This window comes from Cyprinus carpio, chromosome B23, assembly GCF_018340385.1.
Source record: "Cyprinus carpio isolate SPL01 chromosome B23, ASM1834038v1, whole genome shotgun sequence".
Classification (NCBI taxonomy): Eukaryota; Metazoa; Chordata; class Actinopteri; order Cypriniformes; family Cyprinidae; genus Cyprinus; species Cyprinus carpio.
This window is the reverse complement of record NC_056619.1, coordinates 19,573,995-19,600,615: the sequence shown is the minus strand read 5'-3', so window position 1 is coordinate 19,600,615 and position 26,621 is coordinate 19,573,995. Positions and strand designations below refer to the sequence as shown.

At 37.9% G+C, this 26,621-nt stretch overlaps 1 protein-coding gene across 3 annotated transcripts in view; it reads left to right on the top strand.

Annotated features, from left to right (window-relative positions):
* The window catches only part of LOC109103473 (plexin-A2), a 201,994-nt gene that overhangs the window by 105,049 nt on the left and 70,324 nt on the right, over positions 1-26,621 (top strand). For all 3 annotated transcript variants that reach the window (XM_042750415.1, XM_042750414.1, XM_042750416.1), the window contains one exon: positions 20,522-20,622. In XM_042750415.1, coding sequence (XP_042606349.1) covers positions 20,522-20,622 — 101 coding nt within the window. The remainder of the gene's footprint in view (positions 1-20,521; positions 20,623-26,621) is intronic.

Below are 26,621 nucleotides of genomic sequence, written 5' to 3'. Positions count from 1 at the left end.
AAAGTTTGTTTACATAATATATGTGTGTGTATTGTATATATGCATGTATATATTTAAGAAAAATATGTTGTATTTATATATAAAATATTTTATTTACATATATTATAAATTAGATATAAATATCTATATATATATATATATATATATATATATATATATATATATATATATATATATATATTTGTAGATATTTTGAAAACATATACATGTATTATATATACACAATAAATATACACAGTACACTCACATATATTATGTAAATGCAAACTTTTATTTTGGATGCAAATAATCATGATTAATCGTTTGACAGCACTAATATTAAAAAAAAAAAAACATTCTTTTGTATTTTCTGTTTAATGATTTTGAAATGTTTTCTTTCTCTTTTATTGAAGCATTTTGAATTGTCACTGTGTATGAAATATGATAGATTAGCCTAGATTAATTCATGCTGTAAAAACGTTGTTTATCGTTGGTTTATTTTTAATTGTTACCAAAATCTCTTTGTTTAAATATTGTAATCAAACTGTTGTTTCGCCATGATAGACATCCACCTCTAAGTAAAAATTAAAAGACTGCTAATCTCACTGTTTATATATATATATATATATATATATATATATATATATATAATATATATATATATATATATATATATATATATATATATATAGTTATTACTTTTATTACTAAAATATATTTTATTGGTGATTTACACTTTCCACTTCGTGAAATCAGTCCTTGTGTTTATATGGACGACAGGGCTTGGACAATGCTAGTCTGTGACACGTGATAGCAAAAGGTCGTTGAGGCCACACAAAGGTCTTTACGACTGCCTGACATCTGCAGGCCATTAAACGAACAGTGTTGAGCATTTTGCTTTTGTCAATCATTCTTCTTGATAAACCATCACGGCTTGATAGTATACTATCTTCCTAGCACAATGGCAGAGCTGATTGAAACGATATTGCTTGTTATTTCAGATTTTTAAGGGGGTCACTGCTCGCACGAGAGAAAATGCAGATGGAGGGAATCAATTCCAATGATAGAGTGTCAACGTGATGGCTTCACTTGCTATTGACAGAGGGACAGATCAGGATAAATGCCCCTGTCAATACATCCCGCGTCCAGCGTTATTGATGAAGCTATTTAGCAGACTCATTCACTGAAAGCTGGTTCCAATCTCACACTCTCTCTGGACACCTGAAGGCTTTAAGCTTGAATGCTGCATATAGTGCGGTCTTCGGGTCAGCAGCTGACCTGGCGCGGTGTATCAAACTGCCAGGGTCAACCTAAAGGTCAATTGTATATGGTTACCATTGCAAGATACACCTTTGAGACTAAAACAAAACCTTGGGGTGGAGCACGAAATGCATCCTGTCCTCCCACATTAATGCATCGCTAATTGACTTAAGCGAGGATTTGCACTAATCAGGTTTGGTGCACAGGAACCATTGGCCAGTCCTAACCTCATTATTTGATAGCAAAACTGTTGTCGGCCCCTATCAAGTGTTTAATTAAAATATGCATCGCCTTGAAGGTGTTTTCTCTTGCCCTCGTCCCTCCTCCTTTTCCGCCCCCAAAGACAGCTGTGCTGTCAATAAATAATTTGCTCTGCGGCACGGTGAACTATCACTGCCTGTTGTTCAGCCGAGAATTTGGGCTTTTTAGGTGAAAGGTCGTTGTACTTGTTAGTAAACAACCTGGTTGCACCCTACGCCGGCCTCTGACCTGTCAGGCTAGTGCTAGATTTAGTACAGCGTTCAGAGACAAGCCAGTGTCACAATGGGTGTTATTAGTCGAGGTCTGGCGCTAGCGGCGCTGGTTGTACCTGCTGAATGCTTGTCACTGTCTCACAGGCCTCTAGGGGGCTTTCAGTGCGGTGTTGATTTAATAGTCTCAAATGAGGGGGTGGATACCTGAGATCTGCTTGCGTGGCTTGTTTGGGGGCCGTTGGGTGCCTTGTTAAGAAAGCGGTGGCTCTGTGGGGGTGCAGGATAACACGGCTGGTACGCAGAGAGCGGCAGAGGTAAGAGGGTACATTCGACTTTGCAATCTTTCTGTTGTGCATCAATCTCGAGTCAGACCACCCAGTGAGAAATGTCGATATCGTAAATCGGCTTGACAAGCATTAAAGGTGATGAGTGGCTAAACACGTTCCCTGCTGCTTTGTGAAAAACATGGTCAAAAAGAGTGCTGGAAAAGTTCAAATGATCTATGAAAGAGCAACCTCAGCGATCAATTGAAATTAAAGCAAACTGTTTTGACTCCTATTTCAGGAGTGTCTAATTTATTTCTGTTTTATTACCTCTTTTTAAGAGATGCAATCTGAGGCAGATGCAAATGAGACCCAAGAAGCTTCTCGGATATAAGGAGTCAAAACTGATAAAAGGGTTTTGTCTTGTTTTCAGCTCTAGAGGACAATTTTTGTTTTCTTTTACATAGCTCAATTTTTGTTTCATTTCACTATCAACTTAGAAGTAAAAAAATGAGTCAAATGAAACATGAGATCAGATACAAATGTATCAAAACTGATGTGAGTCAATTGTGATTGTCTGCAATGTTTTATTTACAGTAAATGTCAACTTTCAAGTCACTGTAGCTTTCAAAAAGTGACTTTTGAGAAATAAATCTTCCTACAGTTAAAGCAAGACGAGAAAGAGATCTCTCATGCATCTCATTCTACTTTCTTAGTTTTAAGTCTTTACATCTCAGAATTATCCAATTTCTGTCTTTTTTCTCTCTTAAGGAGTTTTAGAATTACTTGAGACATAGATGACAGGCAAATTAAACTTTTCTAAGAATCACAATCAAGATTTTTAAGAGCACTGAAAGAGAAAATTCTAAGCAAAACATCTATCTAGAGATCTCAAAATTATCTAATTTCTCCTTTGCATTTGATTTTTTGATTTGTTTTAGAAGCATCTGAGGTTATTATAGTTACTTATACTAAACATAACTATCTCTTTCAAGTTTCCAGAACTTGAAAGAGCAATTAAAGCAAGACAAGAAAGAGACCTTCCATGTGTATTAAAATTATCAATTTGCAATGCTTACATCCCAGAAGGACATCATGTACTGTATCACTTGTGTCTGTTTTTATTTCTCTGAAGGAACTTTAGGAGAGACGACTGAAACCAGCTTGTTATTTTTCCCCAGAATCACTGAAACTGTCACAGTTGTGTACAGGAACTTTCTGCGATTTTCAAGCGACTGTGTTGTTGTCTCGGGGATCAGACGTGAAGATGGCAAGATAATACCATCTGCAATTAAAATGTTCTAGCATATCAACAGTCATTCTAGCTGTCAGCGCATGAATTCATAATGTCGTAGCTTTTGTGCGCGCCCCACCACACCAAGGGGTCTCCCTGGCATCCGTCACATCACTAAAAGTGCCGCTTCAGTCTCCTAATTGCAGGCTTTAATTGCAATAATTATTTACAAGCCTAATTAAACAAAAACGAGTCCCATTGAGAAGTGACTTCCAGTTCAAGTAATCAGGCTCAGTTCTGTCATGAAATGCTGCTAGCATGTTATCATTAGCGCTAGCTGTCTAATTGAGGAAGGCAGTGTTGTGTGTCTCTCTCTGTCTAAGAGACAGAACATGCAAAAATGACTTCTTTCCCTGTCGGCGTGGCGGAACACTACAACGGTATCTTTCTCTAAATATCTCAAGGCATCTTTTTCCCCGAGGGATTTGAAGCAGCCCGAAGGCGATAAACATTACTTGATGCTTTTAGGGGTAGTTTTGTTGTTTAGATGCACTTTTATATGGTTTTATGAGGGTTTATTATGCCAATATTTATTCGAATGCAACTTTGGCTATTCTAGAAGATGAAATTGAAGATTATGAGTGTAATGTCTCTGTATGCTCCTCTTTGTTTTGCTAATGCATTCTAAGTATCTCTTAAGATAAGATTGTTGTTGGCCATTGTTGTTAGCTTCTTTGCTAACTGGTTTTGTCCTGTTTGCAAAGTCTGCTTCCTGTTGCATAAGGTGATAAACAACATTATGGTTATTATTTGTCTGTACTGTATCTTTGTTTTGCTAATGCATTTCAAGTACAACTACAGTATATAACTTTTAGCCAAACTTCTCTCTGAGAGGATAATAAATGTGTTGTTGGATATCAAGGTAATACGTTAGCTTGGCTAACTGATAATTGTAGCTATTTACTATGACATTTCCATCTCTCTTTAAAAACAGGTTGTTATATTTCCCTCCTTATTTGACTTCATTAGACTTTTTAACTTCAAGGCGGGACTTCAGTTTCTAGAGCCACCATATTGAGTGTTGGGATTCACCTAAGAGCGAAATGCTATTGTAGTACATCTATATTTATAGAGTATAATCAATTTGTTGTCGGCTACAGAGATAATATGATTGATAGCTTCTTGACTAACTGATAATTGTAGCTGTTTACTACAGCATCTATCTCTTACTGGAAACAGATTTATATATTTTCATTTTTTGTTTACGTTTTTTCATTTTACATTTACAGGTCGATATAATTTCGTTTTATGTTTTACGTTTTAGATTACTGTATGTCTACATGCTATTGCCTTATTTTAGAAGATCTAGGGCCAGTTTTTATAAACTTAACAAAATAGCACAAGAGCGTGAGAGCACAATTCCAAAACATTCCTGATAGACGTGGAAATTTCTGCGGGTGATTTACTGACAACGTGCAAATTAACAAACACTGATGCTACATCTCATTTACATAACGACCAACATAATATACCAAGTGCAGCACAAATGAGCATAGTTGCAAATAAAGAATTAAGAAATAAAGAAGCCACAGTACATTGAAAAGAACTGGAGGCCAAAAAAAAGGAAGGGATGCAAGAACTTTTGATAGACCCGGTATTGCGTGACTCCTAGTTGAGAGTTCCAAGTTGTCTTTTATGTCCTGAAACATATTAAAAATAACATGGCTTGGCAAATTATATTTTCAGACGTTAGTAAATCTCGTTGCGTGATTCATTTGAATACTCTCCTCCCATAAATTTTGCGTCTGAAAGGGAAACTCCTACAAATGCATATTCAGTAAGGTCAGGTGCAAAAATAACTGTCCACGCCTTTTCAGCGGTAAATCGTAAATTAGTAAAGCCTGACTTTAAATGCGAAAAGATGGTTTGTGCTGGAGCAAACTGTTAGTAAATCTGGCCTAATATAAAGATTATAACCGATTTTTTTCTAGTACATCTATAAATATATATTTATACAGTATAATAAATTTGTTGTTTGCTACCAAGATAATATGTTTGTTAGCATCTTGGCTTATTCATAATGGACTCGTCCTATTACAGAAGCTGTTGACTTCACCATTTCCATCTCTCTTTCAAAACAGCTTCTTTGTATTTCCATCCTCATTTGGCTTGCTCTGGTGCCTGGCAGTGATTCCGAGATACTTCTCATTAATCAAGTCCAAGCTTTTTAAAGCCTTGGCTTTGCAGATACCGGAATAACAAAACCCCTGTCCTTCTTTTATCGATTACATCTGCCCGAATTTGAGTGGAGTCTCAGGCTGTGCCAGCCCATAATGGAGATGAGTGTACCTCTCCCACTGTGTCTGCGTGCTTCCAGACAGATCCTGTCAATGTATCCCTGCTGAATGTCGCAGTGGGTCCAGCACTCCTCCTCTTGTTTTGTGGCGGAAGGCTGTAAATGAAACCCCCTGTAGATCAAGCGCCCCCCCCCCCCTTTTCGAGCACCTCTGCAGGTTTAGCTGCCAGTCCCGGCCGAGTCCGGGGTAAAGCCCACCCCTGCCTGCCATCCCACCAACGCGGTCCCTGCCAGAGCTGCATATGCTCTTTGTCTGGGTTGCTAATGGCTCAGATGCGACCATAAACACCCTGCACGGCGTGAGGTGATTGTTTTCCTGGGTTACGCAGCGGTAGTGGCAGGTTCTGCCTTTTCAGGGTACCGCATGTGTCGGAAGAGCGGCTCTGCTGTCTGTCCAACCGCGGTGTTGCTGGCCAACAGTGAAAAGAATCAATCTAGCAGTCCTGCATCTGTCCTCGTGTGAAGATCGTTTTGAGAGAGCTGTCAGCACTAGCCAAACTGATGGATGCATCTTGCGCGCTTCATGTTTGTGTCATTTAGTCTTGAGGGAGACATACGCTCGGTTTCTTATGAGCTAATGCCACCACACACCTTCGGTTAGTGGCCTTTGATATGTTAATAATACTCCTATTCTCTCGGACTCGCTTAATAAGGCAAGGTTTCGCATCATCAGGTTTCCTATCTCCGCTCCATGACCTGTTCTCCAGAGTTAGATGTGTAGGTTATTGACAGAAGCGCTGTCTTCAATTATATCTGTTTAGTGTGTGTGTGATGCGCCGTGCATTAGCATCACGCTTATAATACTTATGCAGCAAGCGTATGTTGCCTCCGCCGAGCGAGTGATGGATGTCAGTCTCGAGTGGTGCACTGGCATAATGCTGACAGAACTCAACAGGGAGCAGGAGGCACACCGGTGGGCGATACATGCCAGAGACAGTGATGAATGTTGGGAAGGAAATATCATAAAGGATTGAATGAAGATTGCCCCCAGACCTTGAAGGATTTTTGAGGCTCATGAAGTATTATTTTTCATTGCAGGTGTGCACCAGACATAAGACTGGTTTAGAGTGATTAGTAATTTATGATTTTATATCCTGGGATGGTGTTTAAGACCCTGGACCCTCCATATTTCTCCATGTTTTTTGGGAATAATAATAATAATAAAAATAATTAAATAAATGAATAATATTTATTTATTTATTTATAATGTATTGTTATTCATAATAAAGAAAATCCACAATAATAATAATAATAATAATAATAATAATTGTTGTCGATGTTATTATTATTATTGTTAATATTATTATTATTAATGTGTTTATTATGTATTTAATTAATATAATTTATTATTAATAATAACAATAATAATAATGCTTTTTTACATTAAGTAAAATTAATGAATAGATGATTATTTATTTAGAATATGTATTTTTGCTAGTAACTTTTTTTAATTTTTTACTTTTTTCACCTCATTTACAAAGTCTAGCACAATTTCTGATTATAATTATGATTAAAACAGGAAACTTAAATTTCCAGTGGGATAAGAAAAATAAGACACAATTTTACTTCTGAAATAATTAAAAATTTTAAATAGATAACATTATTGTAAAATAATAATAATGATAATAAAGTTTAAGTAAATTATTTGGTGCTTTTTAGATAGTTTTTGTGGTTGTACATTTGATTCTCCCAAATCTTGAACATTTAGTGGCATTTTTGATAAGCACTGAAATAATTGAAAGAGATTTGTCTCTGAAGTTTGTTTTGAAGGAACAGGCATAGAGAATGACAGGCAGTAAGCAGCGAATACAAGCAAACTGTATGCTAAAACCATAAGATAAAGAAATATGTTTCGTATTAGCTATAAGCCCGACGCTCAAATAAGCTTAAGGTGATTGGTGCAGATCCATCCAGTCAAATAAAAATGAGCCACATTGGCCTCTCGCTGTGCTGACTGGATGTACAAAATGAGACCCAAAGACAGCCGAGGCTCATTACCGGAATATTTCCATGACTTCCTCTTCGACAGCGTCGCAGAAGGGTACTGTCAGAGCAGCTGGATTAAATGAGGCGAATGGAACGGCGTGTGTTTGCTTTCACGTTTTTCTACAAAGCGAGGGCCCATTATTTCTTGCGGTGGTGTTTTAGGGTTCCTTCGCTAGAACTCATCTACCTCCTCCTTAGCTGTCCTGGAGAAAGGAAAGAAATTGGGACATGTCTCTATCACATCACCATCTCATGATCTGTTGAGTGAATCGGAGGATGGGGCATCAGTTGCGTCCATGCGGTTCTGCTAAATTGGTTTTTTCGCAGGACCGCAGTGAGCTCACGGCTGAGTGGAAGAGGATTGTTTATGATACGACTGGCACCAGACTGGGCCACCTGAGCCATCACGGTGTTTCCCCCCCTTCTCCCCAAACCTCAGCCAGCCAATCACGCTGAGCGTTCGCCTGCAGAGCAGCCAAGAGAGCAGTGGGGTGCAGCCAAACTCGCCATCTGTATATACACACGCATGCAACACACAAACACACACGCTAGAGATTTCCACAAATGCGGAGGGGGGTGATTGGCAAACAAAGAGCCAGGAGAAGGGGCATAAACCACGACACTCACACAACAAACACACGGTTTGTGCTGAAATCAGGAGTGGAATTTTGATGTCTTTTGTCTTCCGCAAACAAAAGAAGCCCTCATGCAGTCACACTCTCACTTTGACATTCTCACTCTCTAATTTCACATAATCAAACCTGGATTATTATGCAGCCCCAGGTCAGAGCGACCCACTGTCTGGCTGCTTTCTTGAAATCAATAAGGCCCCTATCATCTCCCCTGCTGATATACACCACTGCTTGCACACGTGTGTATGTGTGTGTGTGTGTGTGTGTGTGTGTGTGTGAGTGAGAGAGAGAGAGAGTGAGGGAGACGCAGCCCTCAGCCTGTTGCTCTGAGCTTTGACAGCTGAATTATTCACTCCTCAGACAGTAGCTCAGCCTCTGTCTGCTGTCAGTTCGAACTGAATTATCAGTTTAGAGGCCACTGTACTGCTGCTCTGGGATCTGGCTTTAATACTAGCCGCTATTGTGTTGTATTAAAACCTCTCCATCTTTGTCCAGCACAATCAATGGTAATCTCATCAGCAAAAATGCAGGTGAAAATGTTAGTTAACATTTTCATTCTGAAAAAAAAAAAAAAAGATTCTGAATCAATTTCTCTGTATTTGAATCTCTGTGATATTTAATTATTTTTTGTAAAGTAATTAAAATTAAATAGTGAGGATTTTACCATGTATGGTCAAATATATAATTTTATTTACTATCAAAAACAACAACAAAAAATAATGCAAACTAAAACAAACAAATAATAAAATAATTCAATAAAAATAAATAAATACTAGAAAAAAGCTCTTTTTAAAATGCACTAATATGTTTAAAATATAGTTTTGTGTCTTATTGCTAGATATAAATAGATTTTATATATAAATGTTATGCATGATTTAATAATTATGTGTTTGTGTGTGTGTATAAGTGTAAGTAAAAGTATTACTTTATATAATACAACATTATATAAAGTCATGATGGATGGATTGATGGATGGATGGATGAATGGAGAGACCTACACAAAAAAATGGATAATACATAATTATATACATAATATAGATTAAAAAATACTAGAAAAAGGCAAAGCATTTTTTTAAAGTGTATCTGGTATTATTGAAAGTGTTCTAATGTGTTTAAAGTATTGTGTCTGGATGCACTACAGATAATTACTTTATAAAATTTTAATATTAAAATATTCTAACAAATACTTGGAAAAAAATGTATATTTTTAAGAATTTATTTTCTTATATTTTCTATTTGATTCCTAAAATATTGTTCTGTGCGTGAATATGGTTTTAGATGGAGCAGGAGGCATATGGCTGCTAATCGCATTTGTAGGTCTCATCAGTTAGCTTATCTGACAGTTGGGTTTTGACCGGGACCATGAGCTAGAGCCCCCCACCTAGAGACCGATAGAAGAAGTTCAAGACCTGTGCCCGCCTGGCACATTGTAGAGGAGGTGTCAGGGGCTAATTGACAGGCTGACGGACAGACAGGTTACAGGGCTTTACTGGCGTCTCCCCGAGGGGGCTCCGAGCACGGCCGGCAGCTGCACCCGGGTGCCGCGCTCCACCAAAAGGCAAACATGGGCCGCCTGTGCATCTTCCTCTCATTAGTGTCACAGTATGCGGATACCACTGTTGTCAGGTGAAGCAGTGTGGATCACTATTTTGTCAGCTCTGACAGAGATTTTGTACATATGCCCATGCGAGCCATGAAATATGGTTGAATAATGTGGCAAAAACACACACACATACGACCCCTCTCCTCATCGGCCTCTGTGAGAGGATTTCAGTCATACATTATTGATGTACTCACTCTCTATCGACTGGCTGCAGTTTCCAGCTCCGTATCTCAGGTCCAGTCTACCGCTCTATTATTCCAATCCTCTTTGTCTCGCTAACCCTTTTACAGCCCACGTGCGTTTCCTATAAACTCTGCCCCATTCCCTGAAAGCGTGTGGAGTTTTTGTGTGAAATCTGACTTTCTACAACTGTTAACAAAATGCATTAAAAGGAATAATTCAACCAAAAATGAAAATAATGTCATCATTTACTCATCCTTGAGTTGTTCCAAATAAGCTTCTTATTTGAAAAGCTAGTTTTATTTTATGAAATGACATGAAAGTCAGTGTGGTTGTTTTGGACCCCATTGACTTTCATTGTATGGACAAAATCTCTTCAAAATATTTTTATTTGTGTGTATGTTTCATAGAAGAAAGAAAGTCACATAGGTTTGAAACGATTCAAAAACTTGAAATCACACCATATGACACCTTTAAGCACAGACTTTCAGTCAAAACGTTTGTTACCTGAGTTGTAAAGCTGACTGAATCATGTTTTTGAGGTAGGAATACTTTTTTAGGTGTGTATACTGTACGTTTCCAACTTAGCATGAGTTCTGTGACGCAGCTGCACTGTGAGACCCACTGTGTGTTGGCTTTCCGATGCACGATTAGAAACGCAGTCCCTCACGGAAGTCGTGCCTGTATGTTGACTGAGATTTACTATAGTTGAAGCTTTCAGAAGCCTTTTATAGCAGTCTTGCATAACCCCTCTGGTGCCAAAGCGTCGAGATGTTTCAGTCGAGCTAAGTCTACACGTTCAGGCCAAATCCGTTACACAAATAGCTCTGATGGGAAAGAAACGGTTCGCTTAGGAGGCTTAGAGCTCTGTTCAAACACGAAGGTTAAGAGCCCTCACATTTCATCTAAAACACAATCAGACAGGATGCCTCACTCAGAAATGACCATCGATTTTCGGCTAACAACTATCTAATGCTTTTTGAAATCTGTTGTGTTCCGGAAACAGTCTAAGGCTAAGCTAATGCTTCCTTTGATCAGGCGGTTAGTTGTTTTATTGCAATGTAATATTGTTAGCTAGCTAGGAGGTTGTCTCATTTTGATTTATGTGTATTTTTCTGTCGGACAGTAAAAACTCCACATGACATTTAAGTTTGGAGTGGAGAGGGATTTCAAAGGTCACCTCATGAGCACACATGCTTCGCTTTTGCCTTTAATATAGTTCCTAATCAGTTGTGCCATTCTGCTGTGTCTAGATTTTATTCGTAAGACATGTTTCATGTATTTTCGGAATAAAATATGAGAGTGCCTTTCTGTGCAGATCTCCAGCATGATGCTAGGGTGCTAGTTAGCACATTGCTGTGATAATCTGAATGTTTCTTAGTGTGTTTTCTAGGTGATAGAGTGCAACACTTGGGTTCCGGAATTAAAAATTGGATTCATTTTTTGCATTTTCTGGGAACTGATTTTGACAAATTACTTTGAAAAGACCTACTGTGAGACCTACTATGAGCTATGAGGTTGTCAATTGATGGTATATGATGGTTATATGTTTCTGATGGCTTTTTTGAAGCCATCAATCTGCATTATTTAAATGTATTTTTAAATAATACTGTTCGACAGCAGAATTCTTGGTAAAATACTACATATCTCATGATTCCACAAATAAATCTCCACCAATCACAGTCAGTGTCCTTATGCTCTCAAAAAAAGTGTTAGTATCCCTAAAAAAAAAGTTAAATGTATTGTTTCTCTAAATCAGTTAGTATTTTTGTCTGATTTTCAAATACTTTTTTCTTCAAATCAAAGTTTGCATGTTGTGATTCACCTCAGAGTTAATTGGTTTGGTTCATTGCTTATAACTCTTATATGAAGACTTTTTTTGTAATTCCCATGAGACAAATGAACAGGAAAAACCCTGGATGGGCACTAATATACTGGTTCCTTAATATGGCCTTAATATGACTTAGATCCCTCTATTAATGTAAATTAGCAGGTAGCTCAGTTGGTGGTGCATAGTGCTAGCAATGTCAATATTATGGGTTTAATTCACAAATCTGTGGGCCTTTTTTGTCAGTTATATCTTAAAATCATGATTACAAACACCAATAAATTAATAGCAATTAATAGCAATAGTCTCTTTAATAAACCATACAATTTAAGGTACAGTATCATTCATGTTCATAGCACAGTGCAGGACAAGTTACATATTGAAGTTTAATATTTTAGTATTAGGGGTTTGTTCAAATCGCTAACACTAAAAAATAAAAATAGGGATGCTTGCTTTAGCCGTTGTCTTCATGTACTTTGAGAAGCGCATCAACTCTCTCTCTCGCTCGCTCTATCATGCCATCATTCTCCTACAGTACGTTGGAGTCTTGCTGAGAGGCCTCCTCACGCAATCAAGAATGCTTTGATTGAGTTTTCAACCCCCACAAACACACACATACTCATGCATTTGTGAGCTTTAGTGACATGCCAGTGAATAGGGCTGTGAGAGTTGTGCAAACAGAGCGATTGTGTATGTGTGTAGTAACTTACACTTCACATGTGTAAATGTTTTATTGCGCTCCAGTTTGAGTGGGTTTGCTGAATACGTAATGTGGATTTCTGTGAGCGACCACCGTAGTGACAATCTGTGCTTCGGAATCAAAGGGTCAAGGTTTGGCTGGTTAGCACGACCCCGTTAGCCTCCATATACACAATCTGGCTTTGAGATATATGTGTATATCTGTGCAGATGTGTGTGTGTAAATGACTGTGTCGTCCTTTATCTCTGCTGGGATTCGAGGGGTCAGATTAGCCTCATGTCTGAGAATTTGTGGGCCGCTCGACTCCACAGAGACACTGCACTAAACGGATAAGAGTCAGTCAATTGTTGCCCTCAGCTTAGCCAAGCATGAACTTATCACCAGAGAATTTGTCCTTAGGACTGAGGTGTGTGTGTGTGTTTGTGTGAGAGACTTGACTTGTGTAAATTGACTGTCTAAATCTAAAAAGACCCCATGAAGAAATCTAAATTAGAGTTTATAGCTTTTATTCCATGTGTGTTAGCTGTAAAACTTGCTATATGCTACTGTACTCCTAAACACTGAAAAAATTAATAAAATTAACTTTTATCATGCAGTGTGTATGATAAAGTCGGTATGTTTTTTTTTTTAAATGTTTCTAACAGAAGTCTCTTATGGTCTAAAAGGCTTCATTTATTTGATTAAAAATGCTGTCTTTCTTTGATTTTCGGTGAGTATCGATGGATTTATGTGTCAGTGAGATTATTGCACACTGTGTGTGTGTGTGTGTGTGTGTGTGTGTCTCTGTGTCTGAAGGGACGTGATCGATGGCTCTCATTGTTGTGGGTGAAGCGTTCAGTGTCTCACATTAAAAATGAATGTGTGAGTGAGTGTGTGTGTCTGTGTGTGTAGGTGGCAGCGTGTCCCAGAGGTACCAGCTGTTTACGGCTCACTCCAGGAGAGGGGTAGTGGGTCAATGCCTGGACTGGTCGCTATGGCAACCACGATGTGGATTTGGTGAACGTTTTGAGTGTGCATGAACATCTGGATACAGTATTTGTACATGAGAGGCTTCTGGATGTCTTGAGTTTCAGCTCAGACGATAAGCCCGCTCTTAATTGGGCTGTCTGTGTGTAAAAAAGGGAGTAAGTGTGTGCAGAATTTTATCAGTTTGTGTTTATTTTGGTTAAAACATATTTACACTTCCAAGGCAACAGGAATGAGGAATTTGTAGGAGGAATAAGATGCTGGACTTTTTAGTTTTCAGTACTGACAGATATCCCACAGAGTCATTTTCTGTATACACCACCGTTCAGAAGTGAGGAGTGTTTTTTAGTTTGTTTGTTTGTTTGTTTTTGTCTGCATTTATTTCGTTATTTTGTGAAAAATTACAATTGAAAAATTGTTTTCTTTTAAAATGTAATTTATTTCTGGCAGTTAAGCTAAATTTTCTGCCACAGTGTCACATAATCTTTCAGAAATCATTCTAAAATGCTGATTTGTGTACAGTTATTATTTGTTACTTCAGTTATTAACAATGGTTCTTATGATTGGCAATGCTTATGACAGTTTTTGCCGCTTAATATTTTTGCTTAATTTTAACACTTAAAATTTTTAATATTTGTAGTCATTTTTGATCACTTTTTCTTTAATAAAAAATTCTGACCCCAAACGTTTGAACGCTGTAGATGGTCATATTTTTGACAAAACGGATAAATGTAGTCTATCCATTGCTTACGAAATGTATTGTTCAGTGTGATTGTTAAAAGTTTAAAGTTTGTAAAGTTTTAAAGATTGCAAAGTTTGCCTAATTTGAAGGTTTATGGGACAGTTATTCTGCTTATTTTTCCTGTAAATAAGATATCCTAGATACCTACATTATATTTTCTGATGCTCCTCAACAACAATAAACACTCTCTCTTCTATGTCAGTCTGAGTTGCAAGACATTTTTGATGAAATAACTCAAAATAATCTAAAATCTTCATATTGTAAACCCTAACATCATGCCAAAAATTGGTCAATTTGCACATTGTTCAGACAGTTTTTTCCTGTCTAAGTAAGAAGTTCTTGGCCAGAACAAACTGTAATGTTGATCAGACTGTATGCTGATAGTCAAGTCTGGATACGCAAGAACAGGATTTCCCTTACCCTCGGTTTGCCCTCATATTTGTCATTCTCCTTCTAACCCCTTGGATATATCGCTCTACATCCTTCTCTCCACATGTTTCTGCTCTTAATCATTTACCTCAGACCTGCAGCTTTCTTTCATTCTGTATCACTCTTGCTCTCATTCTCGCTTTTGTTTTCTCTCTAATGGTTCTCCATTCATCAGACAGGTGCATGTGACAGCGAGGGTGTTCTGAGGTCTATGGAAAAGAGAGCTATTTGTGAGCATTTATTTTCATGGTCCAGCTCCCTGCTCTCCTAGCATACAGTACTCTCCATGCTGATCCCAAGTACAGGTCTAAGATCATCCGTTCAGTTGTAATTATAACGTCTTGGGTCTGGATTACAGCAGCAGAGGTTCTTTGGAGGTTACAAGCTTGATTTGAGGAGTGTTGTTTGTGAATAAGACAAGAATTCGGTGCCAACTCTGTCTTCTTTTCTTCTAAATGTCCTGTCTCCAGGCGATTCTTGGCCAGCATAAGAGCGAGTGGAAAATATCAAAGTCAAGCCAGAAAGAGATTAGCAGATAGCATCCTGGAAGCATTTTAAGCTGTGGAAGAATTACTGAGCTCAAGAGGAAATTAGGAGTTGGCGAGCACCCTGTCCTACCATGAGTTTGGGCTGAACCCAGAATTCCTCGCTAATCTAACTACAGTTGTCTTTTAAGCCAATTGGCTGTTATTAATACTTTAAGTTCACAAGTGCAAGTGGAGATTAATGGCGTTTGTGGTACATTCGAATGTTTTTTGGAGGAATGTTTTTTAGGCTTTCAGACCACTTACAGGAAAAATACTTTCAATATTTCTTTACTACTAAAAAATAAATAAATAAAATTCAAAAACAGACAGCATGACCAGTGTAGTATGATTCCCAAACAAATGACTCTTATGAACCGGTTCTTTTTAGTGAATCAAACACACAAAACTGACTAATCAGTGTAGTAGCTGACTGTTTTTCATGTGATATAGTTAAACATATAGTTATTCATTTTTTTTTGGCATATTTTATTTCATTTTGGCATTTTTATAATTATTACATTTTATTTTTAAAGAATTATATAAAAAAAAATTACAAAATATTTAGTGTGTGTTTTTTTTTTGACAATATATATGGCAACATTAGTGACTAGTAGGCACATATTTCTATGTATAAACTTTATAAATGTATAAACAATCCAATGCTAAGATTTACATTGAGACAGTTTGCCCACGGGCCACTTAAAAAGAGTTCTAAATAAACACCCAGAAACTGCAGCATAAATTAAACACCACATTTTATTTGTCGACTTGTATGGTGGTTTATAGTTATCCAAAAATAATAATAATAATAATAATATATATATATTATGGAAAGAAAAGGTGACTTAAATAGTTAATGTTTATAAGCACCTAGAATGATCTTTGAGCACTACCATGCTTGAACACTACCATGCTTTACAGCTGTTTTACGTGACAGAAAAATAATTTGCGATTATTAATATTAATAAATGTAATCATTTATTGAACATTGCTGCCTTTTATCATATTGCTGTTGCTGCAGCTTGCATCATGCCTAACAACTGTGATAAAGTCTTTAGCGTATGATCTTGCTTATTGCTTTATATTTGGTTCTATTGTAAACTAATCAAAAAAATGGTTCAAATGAAAACCGTGTTTCTCTGTTCTGCAGCTAAACTCAAGTTTTAATGAGAAAGCATTCAAACACACACACAATCACAAGCTACTCTCAGTGGGAGAACAGGCCTCATTGTGCTTCCCACTGTGTTGACTGACTAAAGCATGTGCTGGTCAACAGCTGCTCCAGTTGCCTGCCCGCAACCCCCATAACACCTTTATCCATCTCACTTTTTCTGTCTGGAAGTCTCTTTATCAATCTCTGTCTCCATCTTCTCCTTTGACATCTTCCTGCCAAGTGTGCAGACATGGACGTGCACCTGCGGCAGCTGTGTCACCCTGCAGAGCAGCTGTCCCCTCTCTGATCCGCTCCATCAGCGTTTGTCACTGCTGCAGATCTTCATAATGTAGTTAGTGTCACTAGTACTATTGCTTACACTAGGGTTATTGTGGCGTGGAGGGTTATTATTTCAAATTAGACAACAGTTACACTTTATGAACAGAATTTACTTTAGTTTGGTTTGCAATTTTTGGGGGTTTGGGTTTAAAAATTGGTGAAAAAATGAATTCAAGAAGAAACCTGAGCCATATCTAGGGGCCAAAATATCAAAGAGACTTGGTGGTAGGCTCTTTTAAATACTTAAAAATACCCAAAATGCCCAAGCAACCACTCAGAACACCTTAGCAACCGCATAGTAATGCCCTGGTAACTATAAAAACACCTTTGCATTTTGTGCAGGCTTACATTTTCTTCATAAAATATAGCAAATTTAGTTAGTGTTACTCCAGAGCCGGCATTTGGTGACTGTTGGCGTCAAGATGGCATCATCTGGCTAATCTGTGAATCTAATGTTGTTGGATTGTTGGTCTGGCTCTAAGTCAGTGTTGTGTAACATTGAGACTTATTGCCATGTTAAACCAGCGTTGTATGGCCGGAGTTGCTTTGTGAGCGGAGCCCCTGGTGGGCTTGTTTGTCATCAGGCTGGGCAGCAGCGCTGATGTGCTGGACTCATTACTTTTGACCACCTGTTTGTCCTGGGGCAACGAGCAGGCGAAAAATAAAGAGAAATGATGGAGGGGGAGCTGGGTGAAAATGAAAAAGGGAACAGGATGGATCCTTGTGGGACACCTCGGTTTTTACCATGAAGTCACACCGTATGTACAGTATAAACACAACTGTGCATGCCATTGCGATCACAGCCGTGTGTCGGTGGAAACAACGCTGGTAGCGGGAGGTTGAATGCATGTCTTTGTTTTGAAGCCGCTGTGGCTGTGTGTCGCAGGGGCAGGTGGATGTCTACCCCCGTCAGACCCTGCCGCTCACACACTAATGACATTTAACATGGCCATACAGCGCACACACATGCTCAGTGGGAACCTTGCTTGTTTCTCCACCCCTCTCACTAAACGCACACTGTGTGCCCACTCATCCATCTTAAAACTGTCTCTCACTTCATCCTACCCTTTGACCCCTTCACGAATGTCAGAATAAAGAAAACACAATGCTGGTAACCGTCAAAAAGCTTGATGCTGTGCCCAAATTCTGAATACTAACTGGCACACTGGTCCTATTGGTCAAACTTTCTTTCTATTTTGTTCTTTTATTTGTATCTGATATGAACATAAGCCTAATACTGTAAGACATCTTTCATAATTAATTTTAATGGCAAGGTGTAACTTACCATGTACTTGAGGTAAAGTCACACATCACACATATACAGCAGGCTATATATATATATATATATAAATACTTTGTAAAGCTTTGTTGTTATTATTTCATCTATATATATATATATATATATATATATATATATATATATATATATATGTATGTATGTAGTATGTATGTATATATATATATATATATATATATATATATATATATATATATATATATACAGTTATTTCTCTGTAACACACCTGACCAAATTTAGTCATCCATTCATTTCAGACAAAATGCAGGGAAAAAAAATATATATTTTCACCCAAATCCTCAGTGACTTCATATTATCCTGTTCTGCTTGTGTGTGTTAATAGGATGCAGGTGCACCCAAAAAAAACCCTCAGCGACAAGGGAGGACATCACAGACTCCAGTGCTGGCAATGAAAGCAAACCCCTGAAAATACATGAATAGATAAAAGAGATATTACAAGCGCAGGCACAAATCACAGAGCTGTGGCCCGGTCATCACAGCGATGCTATCCCAGCATGCCAAGTGGGCACCAGAAGGCTGTGCGAGTGGAGTGGATAGGGGCTTTGTGGGTCAGCAGGCAAAGCAAGGTTCTAGTCTGTTGAAGTGATCCTTTGTGAGTGTGTATCTTGTTAGCACTCATCTCTGAGGTATTACAGTAGTGTTTGATTGTCTAGGTGTGTGTGTGTGAGAGAGCATATGTTCAGACTGTTTGCCAGAGACACACTGCTTGTTGAGTTTTGAGGAGTGACATGTTTGCTTTTTATAATGGTCAGTGAATTGAGTCTCACTCTGGAAACAAACTTGACTCAATCACCAATATTTGAGTATGTGTCTGTCTCTGAGTGTGTTTGTGTGTGTGTGTGTGTGTGTGTGTGTGTGTGTGTGTGTGTGTGTGTGTGTGTGTGTGTGTGTGTGTGTGTGTGTGTGTGTACCTACTTAACTATACTTTGAAGTCAAATTTATGACTAGAAGTGTAAACGTGTAAATCAAACAATTCCTCAATTTAGGGACATCTGGGGAAATCCTCATTTGAGAAAACAAATTAAGATAATATTTATTAAATTTTTATGGTTAAAGGTTTTAAATTATTAAGAATGTGTTTGTCGTTGTAATTACATCAATTATTTAACAAATAACAATATTTAAAACAACAATTACTGTAGTTGTGGTAGTTTTGTTGTAAATATTACTGTTATTGTTAAATAATTGTTGGCGATAATAATAATGATACAATATTATATTATTATTATAAATGATAATGATACAATTATTATTATTGTTAATAATATTTAATGCATTATGATATATTATTATATAATATATACTATTATGATTATACAAGTGCAGAAATATTACTATTAGTATATGGGTATGAGTTAATCTATATTATTCAAAATCAGTTGTTTTTAAAAACATTATAGATGTTTCTAGAATATCCACATTTAGATTTAGATAGCTGATGTAAGTAAACATGTTGCAACTATCAATTACAAGCAGTTTATACAGTGTTATACAAATATATATAGATCTTAGGTCAGATACAGATACTGTATACATATTTTCTGTATGTTTGAGCAGGTGTGTGTGTGTGTGTGTGTTCATACCTAGTTGGACAGGTGCACGGGGCGACACAAAAGAGCACTGTGTCAATGCTATTCCTCTTAGTGGCAGTAGCACAGCTGCTTGTGTCCTGTTTCCTCTGTTCTGCACACACACACACACACACACACACATAGTACAGGATTTACCACTGAAAACACTCATGTTTGTCTTTGACTTATGCATTTCAAAGGAAACATGATTTCACATGAACACACAAACGTTCTTGTGCACATATACTATACACATACACATACACATACACATTTGGAAAGCCATAGATAAAAATTATTGAAAATGAGATCTCAGTCTTTCTCAGAGACAGCAATGATATGAAATGGAGATGTAATGGAAATTATTTCTCAAGGGCATTGTGTCTCCATTTCTACTTATAAGGACAGTTCACCCAAAAAAAACAAAAATTCTGTTGTCATGTACTCACGCTCATGTTGTTACATACCTCAGACTTTCTTTTTTTAGTGAACACAAAATAAATATATTCTGAGGAATGCTGGTAACTAAACCGTTCCAGTTGACTTCTATTGTATTTTTATCCAGATGATCGATGTCAGTGGGAACTGAAAACGGTCTTATCTTCTTAAGTAAACGATGACTGAATTGTCATTTTGGGGTGTATTATCATGCTTTCAGGAAGAAATTGACCTCAGTGTCTCAAACTGTTCTCTCATTTGCCTTGCCATCTCATCATTTTTTCCATTACTATATATCACTGTAAAAGTGGAAATCATCATTTTACTTTTGACAAGTATTATTTTTCCTAAATACTGGGATTCATCTCGTTCCTGTGTCACTTTGTTGACCTTTCTCTCTCCTCCTTCTTGTCCATCATAGTCTCAAAACGAAGTGGCTTAGATTTTCAAATGCTACTTAAGCTAAGTATCATATATCCATCAAATGGATGAATAGAGTTTGTGTTTATTGAATATGCTCAGTCTGTTGTTTCTTTGTTCTGCAGGTCACACGGGTGCCTATCGAGTCCTGTGAGCAGTATGGCACGTGTGGGGAGTGTCTGAGCTCCGGAGATCCACACTGTGGCTGGTGTGTGCTGCATAACATGTAAGTTTCTTCTTTATATCCACGCATGATTTGTCATGTATTTGAAGACCACAATCTCCAAAACTTAAATCATGTAGTGAAAAGTCTAGGAATGATCACATGTTAAAGCCTAGTGGTGCTCAGATGGCACAGAGGTTGTTTGCCCTCTGGTGGTGGACTAGTGCAACTGCATCCAGATGTTAATATCTTACAGAATGCTGAATCCTCAGACGATTGTATGCTTTTAAATATTGAATCTAACGTTTCCAGAACAACAGGCAACTGACATTACTGCGTTCGTCATCTTTTAGTGGTTTTGTGCTGTTGTCTTCTCTCTCGCGTCCTGACTCTGTAGGGGTGTGTAAACCCTCCCCTGCCATCATTACAGTAATGGCGGGCGTACCTCCCTTGGAAAAGTGCACTTAAAGTAATTTACATGACTCCCGACAGGACAGGGACAAATAATTGGCGAAGCGAGCGGTATTTGTGCGTCTCTGTTCAGCATGGGGCTGTTTTTTTTTTTCGTCTTCATGGTGTTAGCGCGGCAGGATTACATTCTTCCATCAGTCCTCCGGGGCTTTCTGCTGTATTAAAACTCATGTAATACAGATGCCATTCGAATCTCAAACATACCATGCTGTGCTGTGCTGACAAGCTTATGTATTTATTAATTCACTAGCAAAAAGAACTAAAAGTACCATGCTATTGCATTTTTTTTTAACATGTGACATGGTATACTTTGAAATTAATTATTTTATACATATTTTTAATTTTAAAATGTATTCAATATTTATTTATATTTTAAAATGATTTAAAATACTTGTTTTATTTCAATTGTATAAATGTATCGTAGCATATTATTTTTAATATTTAAGCTGCATATTTTTTGAAGGAACATATACCATAAATATCATGTTATGTCAATATAGTAATTATTAAATATACTATGCTACGGTGTATATCAGATTCTCTCACTTTCTCTTTCTCTCCGTGTGTGCTTGTATTCCTCCCTCCCCATGGCGAGTGCTTTTTCACAGTCAGTGTTGTCTTAATGAAATTAACATCTCTCACTCGTTCTAATTCCAGCTCCACTCTCATATTTGCTCATTTCTCACTCCTCGCGGCCCCTATGGAGTCAGTCCTTCCACATCTGATAGACTAGAGCGACAGACAGAGAGAGAGAGAGATTGCTGACACCTACTTAGATGGTTTCATTAGTCTATTTAGCAGCACTAAATCTTCTGGTTTAGACTATGAAGGCAAACTGCATCTGTCTGGTATCTGTCTGGCATTAGACAACATCTTTCATTGGCCAGTTAGGTGGGACCCTGAAACTGAGAGGAGACAGAAAAAGGAGGAGAACATAAAGTTTGCTGTCAGATTTAGGAGGACTAATCTCCTTGGCCCGTGGAGAACACTAATCCTGGAGATGATCTGATTGGCTGAACTCCTTTGAGGTCAAAGGCTGGTTTAATATCAGTGATCCAGCAGTTGCTCAGCAGAGATCATTCCAACGGATCCATAATGGCTTTTAGGATTTAGCTCATTATAGAGAGAAAGAGGGAGGTGGGGAATCTGAGTGCTGATCAGTGTTTAAGGCATTTAACATTATGCAATACATGAGTGTTTGGAAAGTGTGTGTGTGTGTGTAAGCTCTCGGCTTGGGTCTTGTTTGCATGGCTGTGGCGGCCGTTCCAGGAGGGAGACGATCTTCACAGCAGGGTTCAGCATTTGATCCGTGCTGTGAGGAAGCATTCGCTCTCTCTCTCTCTCTCTCTCTCTCTCTCTCTCTCTCTCTGATGTACCCGCATGGACATTCTTGATATGTTGGGTAGCACACTTTTTCTGCCACGTATACTGTATACTGTGCACCATATGACAGTTTTCTTATGCATTGAATTCACAGAGCACAATGTGTGAGATTTTCTGTCCCATAATGCAGTGCACGTGACTTGACCTCCCATGTTCAATTCAATTCAAGTTTTTTTGTATAGTGCTTTTCACGATGCAAATCGTTGCAAAGCAGCTTTACAGAAATTTTAAGTTTCTACGTTATATTTAGTAATAGCTTAACAGTGGTGACTATCTCAAATTGATGTCTATATGGCAGATCAAGCAGTTAGTTAATGTCATGTAATGCATTTGTCAAAGGTTGGTAGTTTTGTATGTTGTCTGAGGGTTGGCATCATCTCTTCTCAGGTGTTCGGTCATCTCAGGTATCAGGAAGGCTATTCCAGAGTTTGGGAGCCAAATGTGAAAAAGCTCTACCTCCTTTAGTGGACTTTGCTATCCTCTAGTATACCTTTCCAATTATATAGCCATAGTTTTTGCAAAAGATAGGTGGCGTGGCAACAACCTTGGGTATGACTGAACATCATGGCTTTTGTTATCTTGAGTTTTTATTTTTCTTACTACTTTCAAAACCTTATAAAGTAGCAGTCTGAGGGATCATGATCTCATTTCATAAAGCAGTGACCTGATGGTGTCTTTTCTTTAGACTGACATTTGAAAAGTATAGTCACAACATAGACCATGAAAATTCTTTGGCAATCAACAACACAACTCATCACTTCACCAGTTCATCAGTTAAATGTCATTGATATCTGCACGCGTTCAGAAGGATTGCTGTATAGACACTTAAACGTTGATTCAGACAGCGATTATGGTTATAACAATCATACGCTGCTCATTAAATGGCCTCACCGTTTACTCCTCTGTCTCTGTAATGAACTTAGATGGTGCTGGTCTGTGTTCAGGTTATATGGGACTGGTGCTCAGCTAAATGAATTCCTAATTACATATTGATCTGGAGGAATGGGAGAAGATTCAGAGTGAATTATTTCACCTGTTGGACAAATACTGGGGCAGTATGGAGATGAAAGATCGATTTACACTGGTGCTGGGTTTTGGACTCTTATTGTATTGTATTGTCTCTCTAGTTGTCTCGCCTCACCTCCTCTCCTTGTCCCATCTGCTCTCCTCTCATTTCTTTTCATCTCTCATCTCCTCACATCTCTTTACTAGTCTTGACTGAAATTCTGAACTTTTCTGTTTGCTTTATTTCTCTTGTCTCATCTCATCTCAACCCTTCTCTTTTCATCTCTTCTTCTCATCTCATCTTCACTCATTTTCAGTTGTCATTTCTTCTCAACACTTTTCTGTTCTCCTCCTCTCTTCTCTTCTTGTTTGTATTTGTCTCATCTGGATCCTTCTCATTTTTGGCTCATCTCATCTCAACTCTTCTCTTTTCATCTCATCTCAACTCTTCTCTTTTTCTCTTATCTTTTCTCTTTTCATCTCATTTCATCTAAGCCCTTTTCTTTATTTCATCTCATCTTGACTCTTCTCTTTCTTTTCATCTCACGTTTTACTTATCGTTGCTTCTCTTCACTTCATTTACATCTTATTTAATCTAGACTCTCCTCTCATCTTCACATTTGTTTTAAATTTTCATCTCTTCTCGACACTTCTCTGTTCATCTTTACTCATGTCCTCTTCTCGTCTCTTCTTGACTGTATTTGTCTTAAATCTGGATCCCTCTCATTTTTGTCTCATCACATCTCAACTCTTCACTTTTCATCTCATCTCAACCCTTCTTCTTTTATCTTATCTCATCTTTTCTCTTTTTGTCTAATTTAATTTTAGCCTTTTTCTTTGTCTCATCTCATCACACCCCTTCTCTTTTCATCTCTTTTCTTTTCATCTCATCTCATCTTCAATCATTTTCAATTATCGTTGTCTTTGCGTCTCATCTCATTTTTTGGCTCTTTCTCATCTAATGTCTCCTCTTGTGTTGCTTCTTGACTCGCCTCTTCTTTGCCTTGTCTGTGTCTCATTTTGCCTCTTCCTTTACTTCTCGTCTCTTCTCCTTCTCCTCATCTCATTTTTCACATCTAATTTTTGTCTCCCCCTCTCATCTCCTCTCTTTTTGTCTCTCGATCCCTTTCCTCTCCTCTTGTCCCATCTTTACTCATCTCATCGTGACTCGTCTGTTGTCTTCTCCATCTCATCTGAACCCTCCTGGGGAGGAGTTCAAAACACCCCAACAGCTTTCTTCTAAGCTTTATTTTAAAAGAGAGACATTTCTTCATCTATAAAACGTCCCGTCTTCTCCTCCCTCAGAGCTTTGCTCAATCAGATGTCTCGCCACACACCTCGCGGGATGTTTTGGGGACGCTGGTAAGAACGCAGGAAAGAAACAAGGGAAAATCTTCTCCTGTCGTCTGTCTCCTCTTGTCAGGGTTGAGTGTGTGTGTCGAGTGTGTAAGGAGAAGAAAAGACACTGTAATTGCCTGTCTGGTGCATGGGGCTAAAAGCAGACGGTAGAGAAAAACCCAAAGGTTATCCCACCACTACCATTACCCTCCTCTGTCTCTCGCTCTCTCTCTCTCTCTTACACGCACACTGAAAACAGGTCATTCATAAATCTTAAAGCTTGTCTCACGTACAACCTGTAACTTATTACTCCCACATTTAAAATATCAACGCTTATTCATAATTAACAGCAGTATGTCAATAGCTTTCGTTTTTTTAGTATGTCAGTGCAAAGAGTTTACTCATTTGCATATTAAAGGTTGCTGATATTAAAGCTAAAACAACCTGTTTAATTAAAAAAAACATTAATCTAAAAAACACATTTTGGTGCAGCAAACCTTGACTTTAAGAGAATATGAATCATATTGTATGTGTGTGCTTGTGTGTTCAGGCATTTTCTTTGATGTGTATACAGCTCTCTAAGCATTTCATTCAGGTCTTTAGAGGACCAGGGCTGTCGAGAGGCAGAATAAACCCCTCTGGAGACAAAACGATGTGTACTGGGAGCACACACTCTTCATTTAATGAAAGAGAGAGAAGAGGTTGCCCACTAAGTACACACACTTACATGTACACACACATTATAATGGCCGTCTCCTGGTGCCATGGCAACGCAGCTTCCCGAGTACACCCACCTCCTCCTCCAAAATCAAACCCGGCGCCTGGATTTGGTGGCTCGGAGAGATGCACACACTCGTGCAGACAAACCCACACCCACGTTTTCAGACAGTGAAGTATGCACAAGCTTATCTGAAAGCACATTAAGTGTCATTTCGTCCCCCCCAGAGCATTAGACATGTTAAAAAGACATTGCAAATTGCAAACCTACACGCTCATTTTCAAAGATAGAGGAGCAAGGAGAGAGGGAGGCTGAGTCATAACCAGGTGACAGGCTGAATGAGTGTGGTGTGAAAAGTAAAAATAACCCTCAGATTTGCAGAAGTACAGTGAGATTTAGAACTGTATGGTGGATCAATAGTAGTTTCTCTTAGTCTATGTGTAAATGCAACAACAACAAAAAATAATTTTGCATAAAAAAAGGCATTTTCCTGTCCCATCAGTGCTTTCTGCTAAGTAAAAACACTTTAAGAGGAATAAGAGGGCGTATTCTGGAATTATACATGTATAAGGTCTGAACATTGTTGGCTTGTGACAGTAATGACAGCTTTAGTCATGTGATGTCTGGAATTAGAAGTCACTGATTGCTCTTTCGGGGAGAGTGATGGTATGAAAGTGTTCAGCACCAAGGACAGCAGCCTGTGTGAAAATGAACCACACTTAAAAGTCAAAGGGATACACTACCATATTCAATACTGAAGACTGTAGTAGAGGCTACTGAAAACTCAGCTTTGCATCATGGAATAAATTACATTTTAAAAAAGCAGTTGTTTTAAATTGTAATAATATTTCACAATATGTTGTTTTCACTGCATATGTGAGCGTAAGAGACGTCTTGGAAAAATATATGAAAATCCTTACCAACCCACACTTTTAAATGTAGTTCACTGGGAAATGAAAAAAAATGAAAAGAAAGTTATGGAAATTACAGATTATTAATTCACCATCGTGTCGTTCCAAATGCATGCGTTTTTCTTTCCTCCAAGGAACATAGAAGAAGATATATTGGAGAATGTCCAGTGTTCTTTTTTTCATAATAAGGACTGTCAAACTGCAAAAATGTGAAATATTCCCCTCTTTGAAATCTC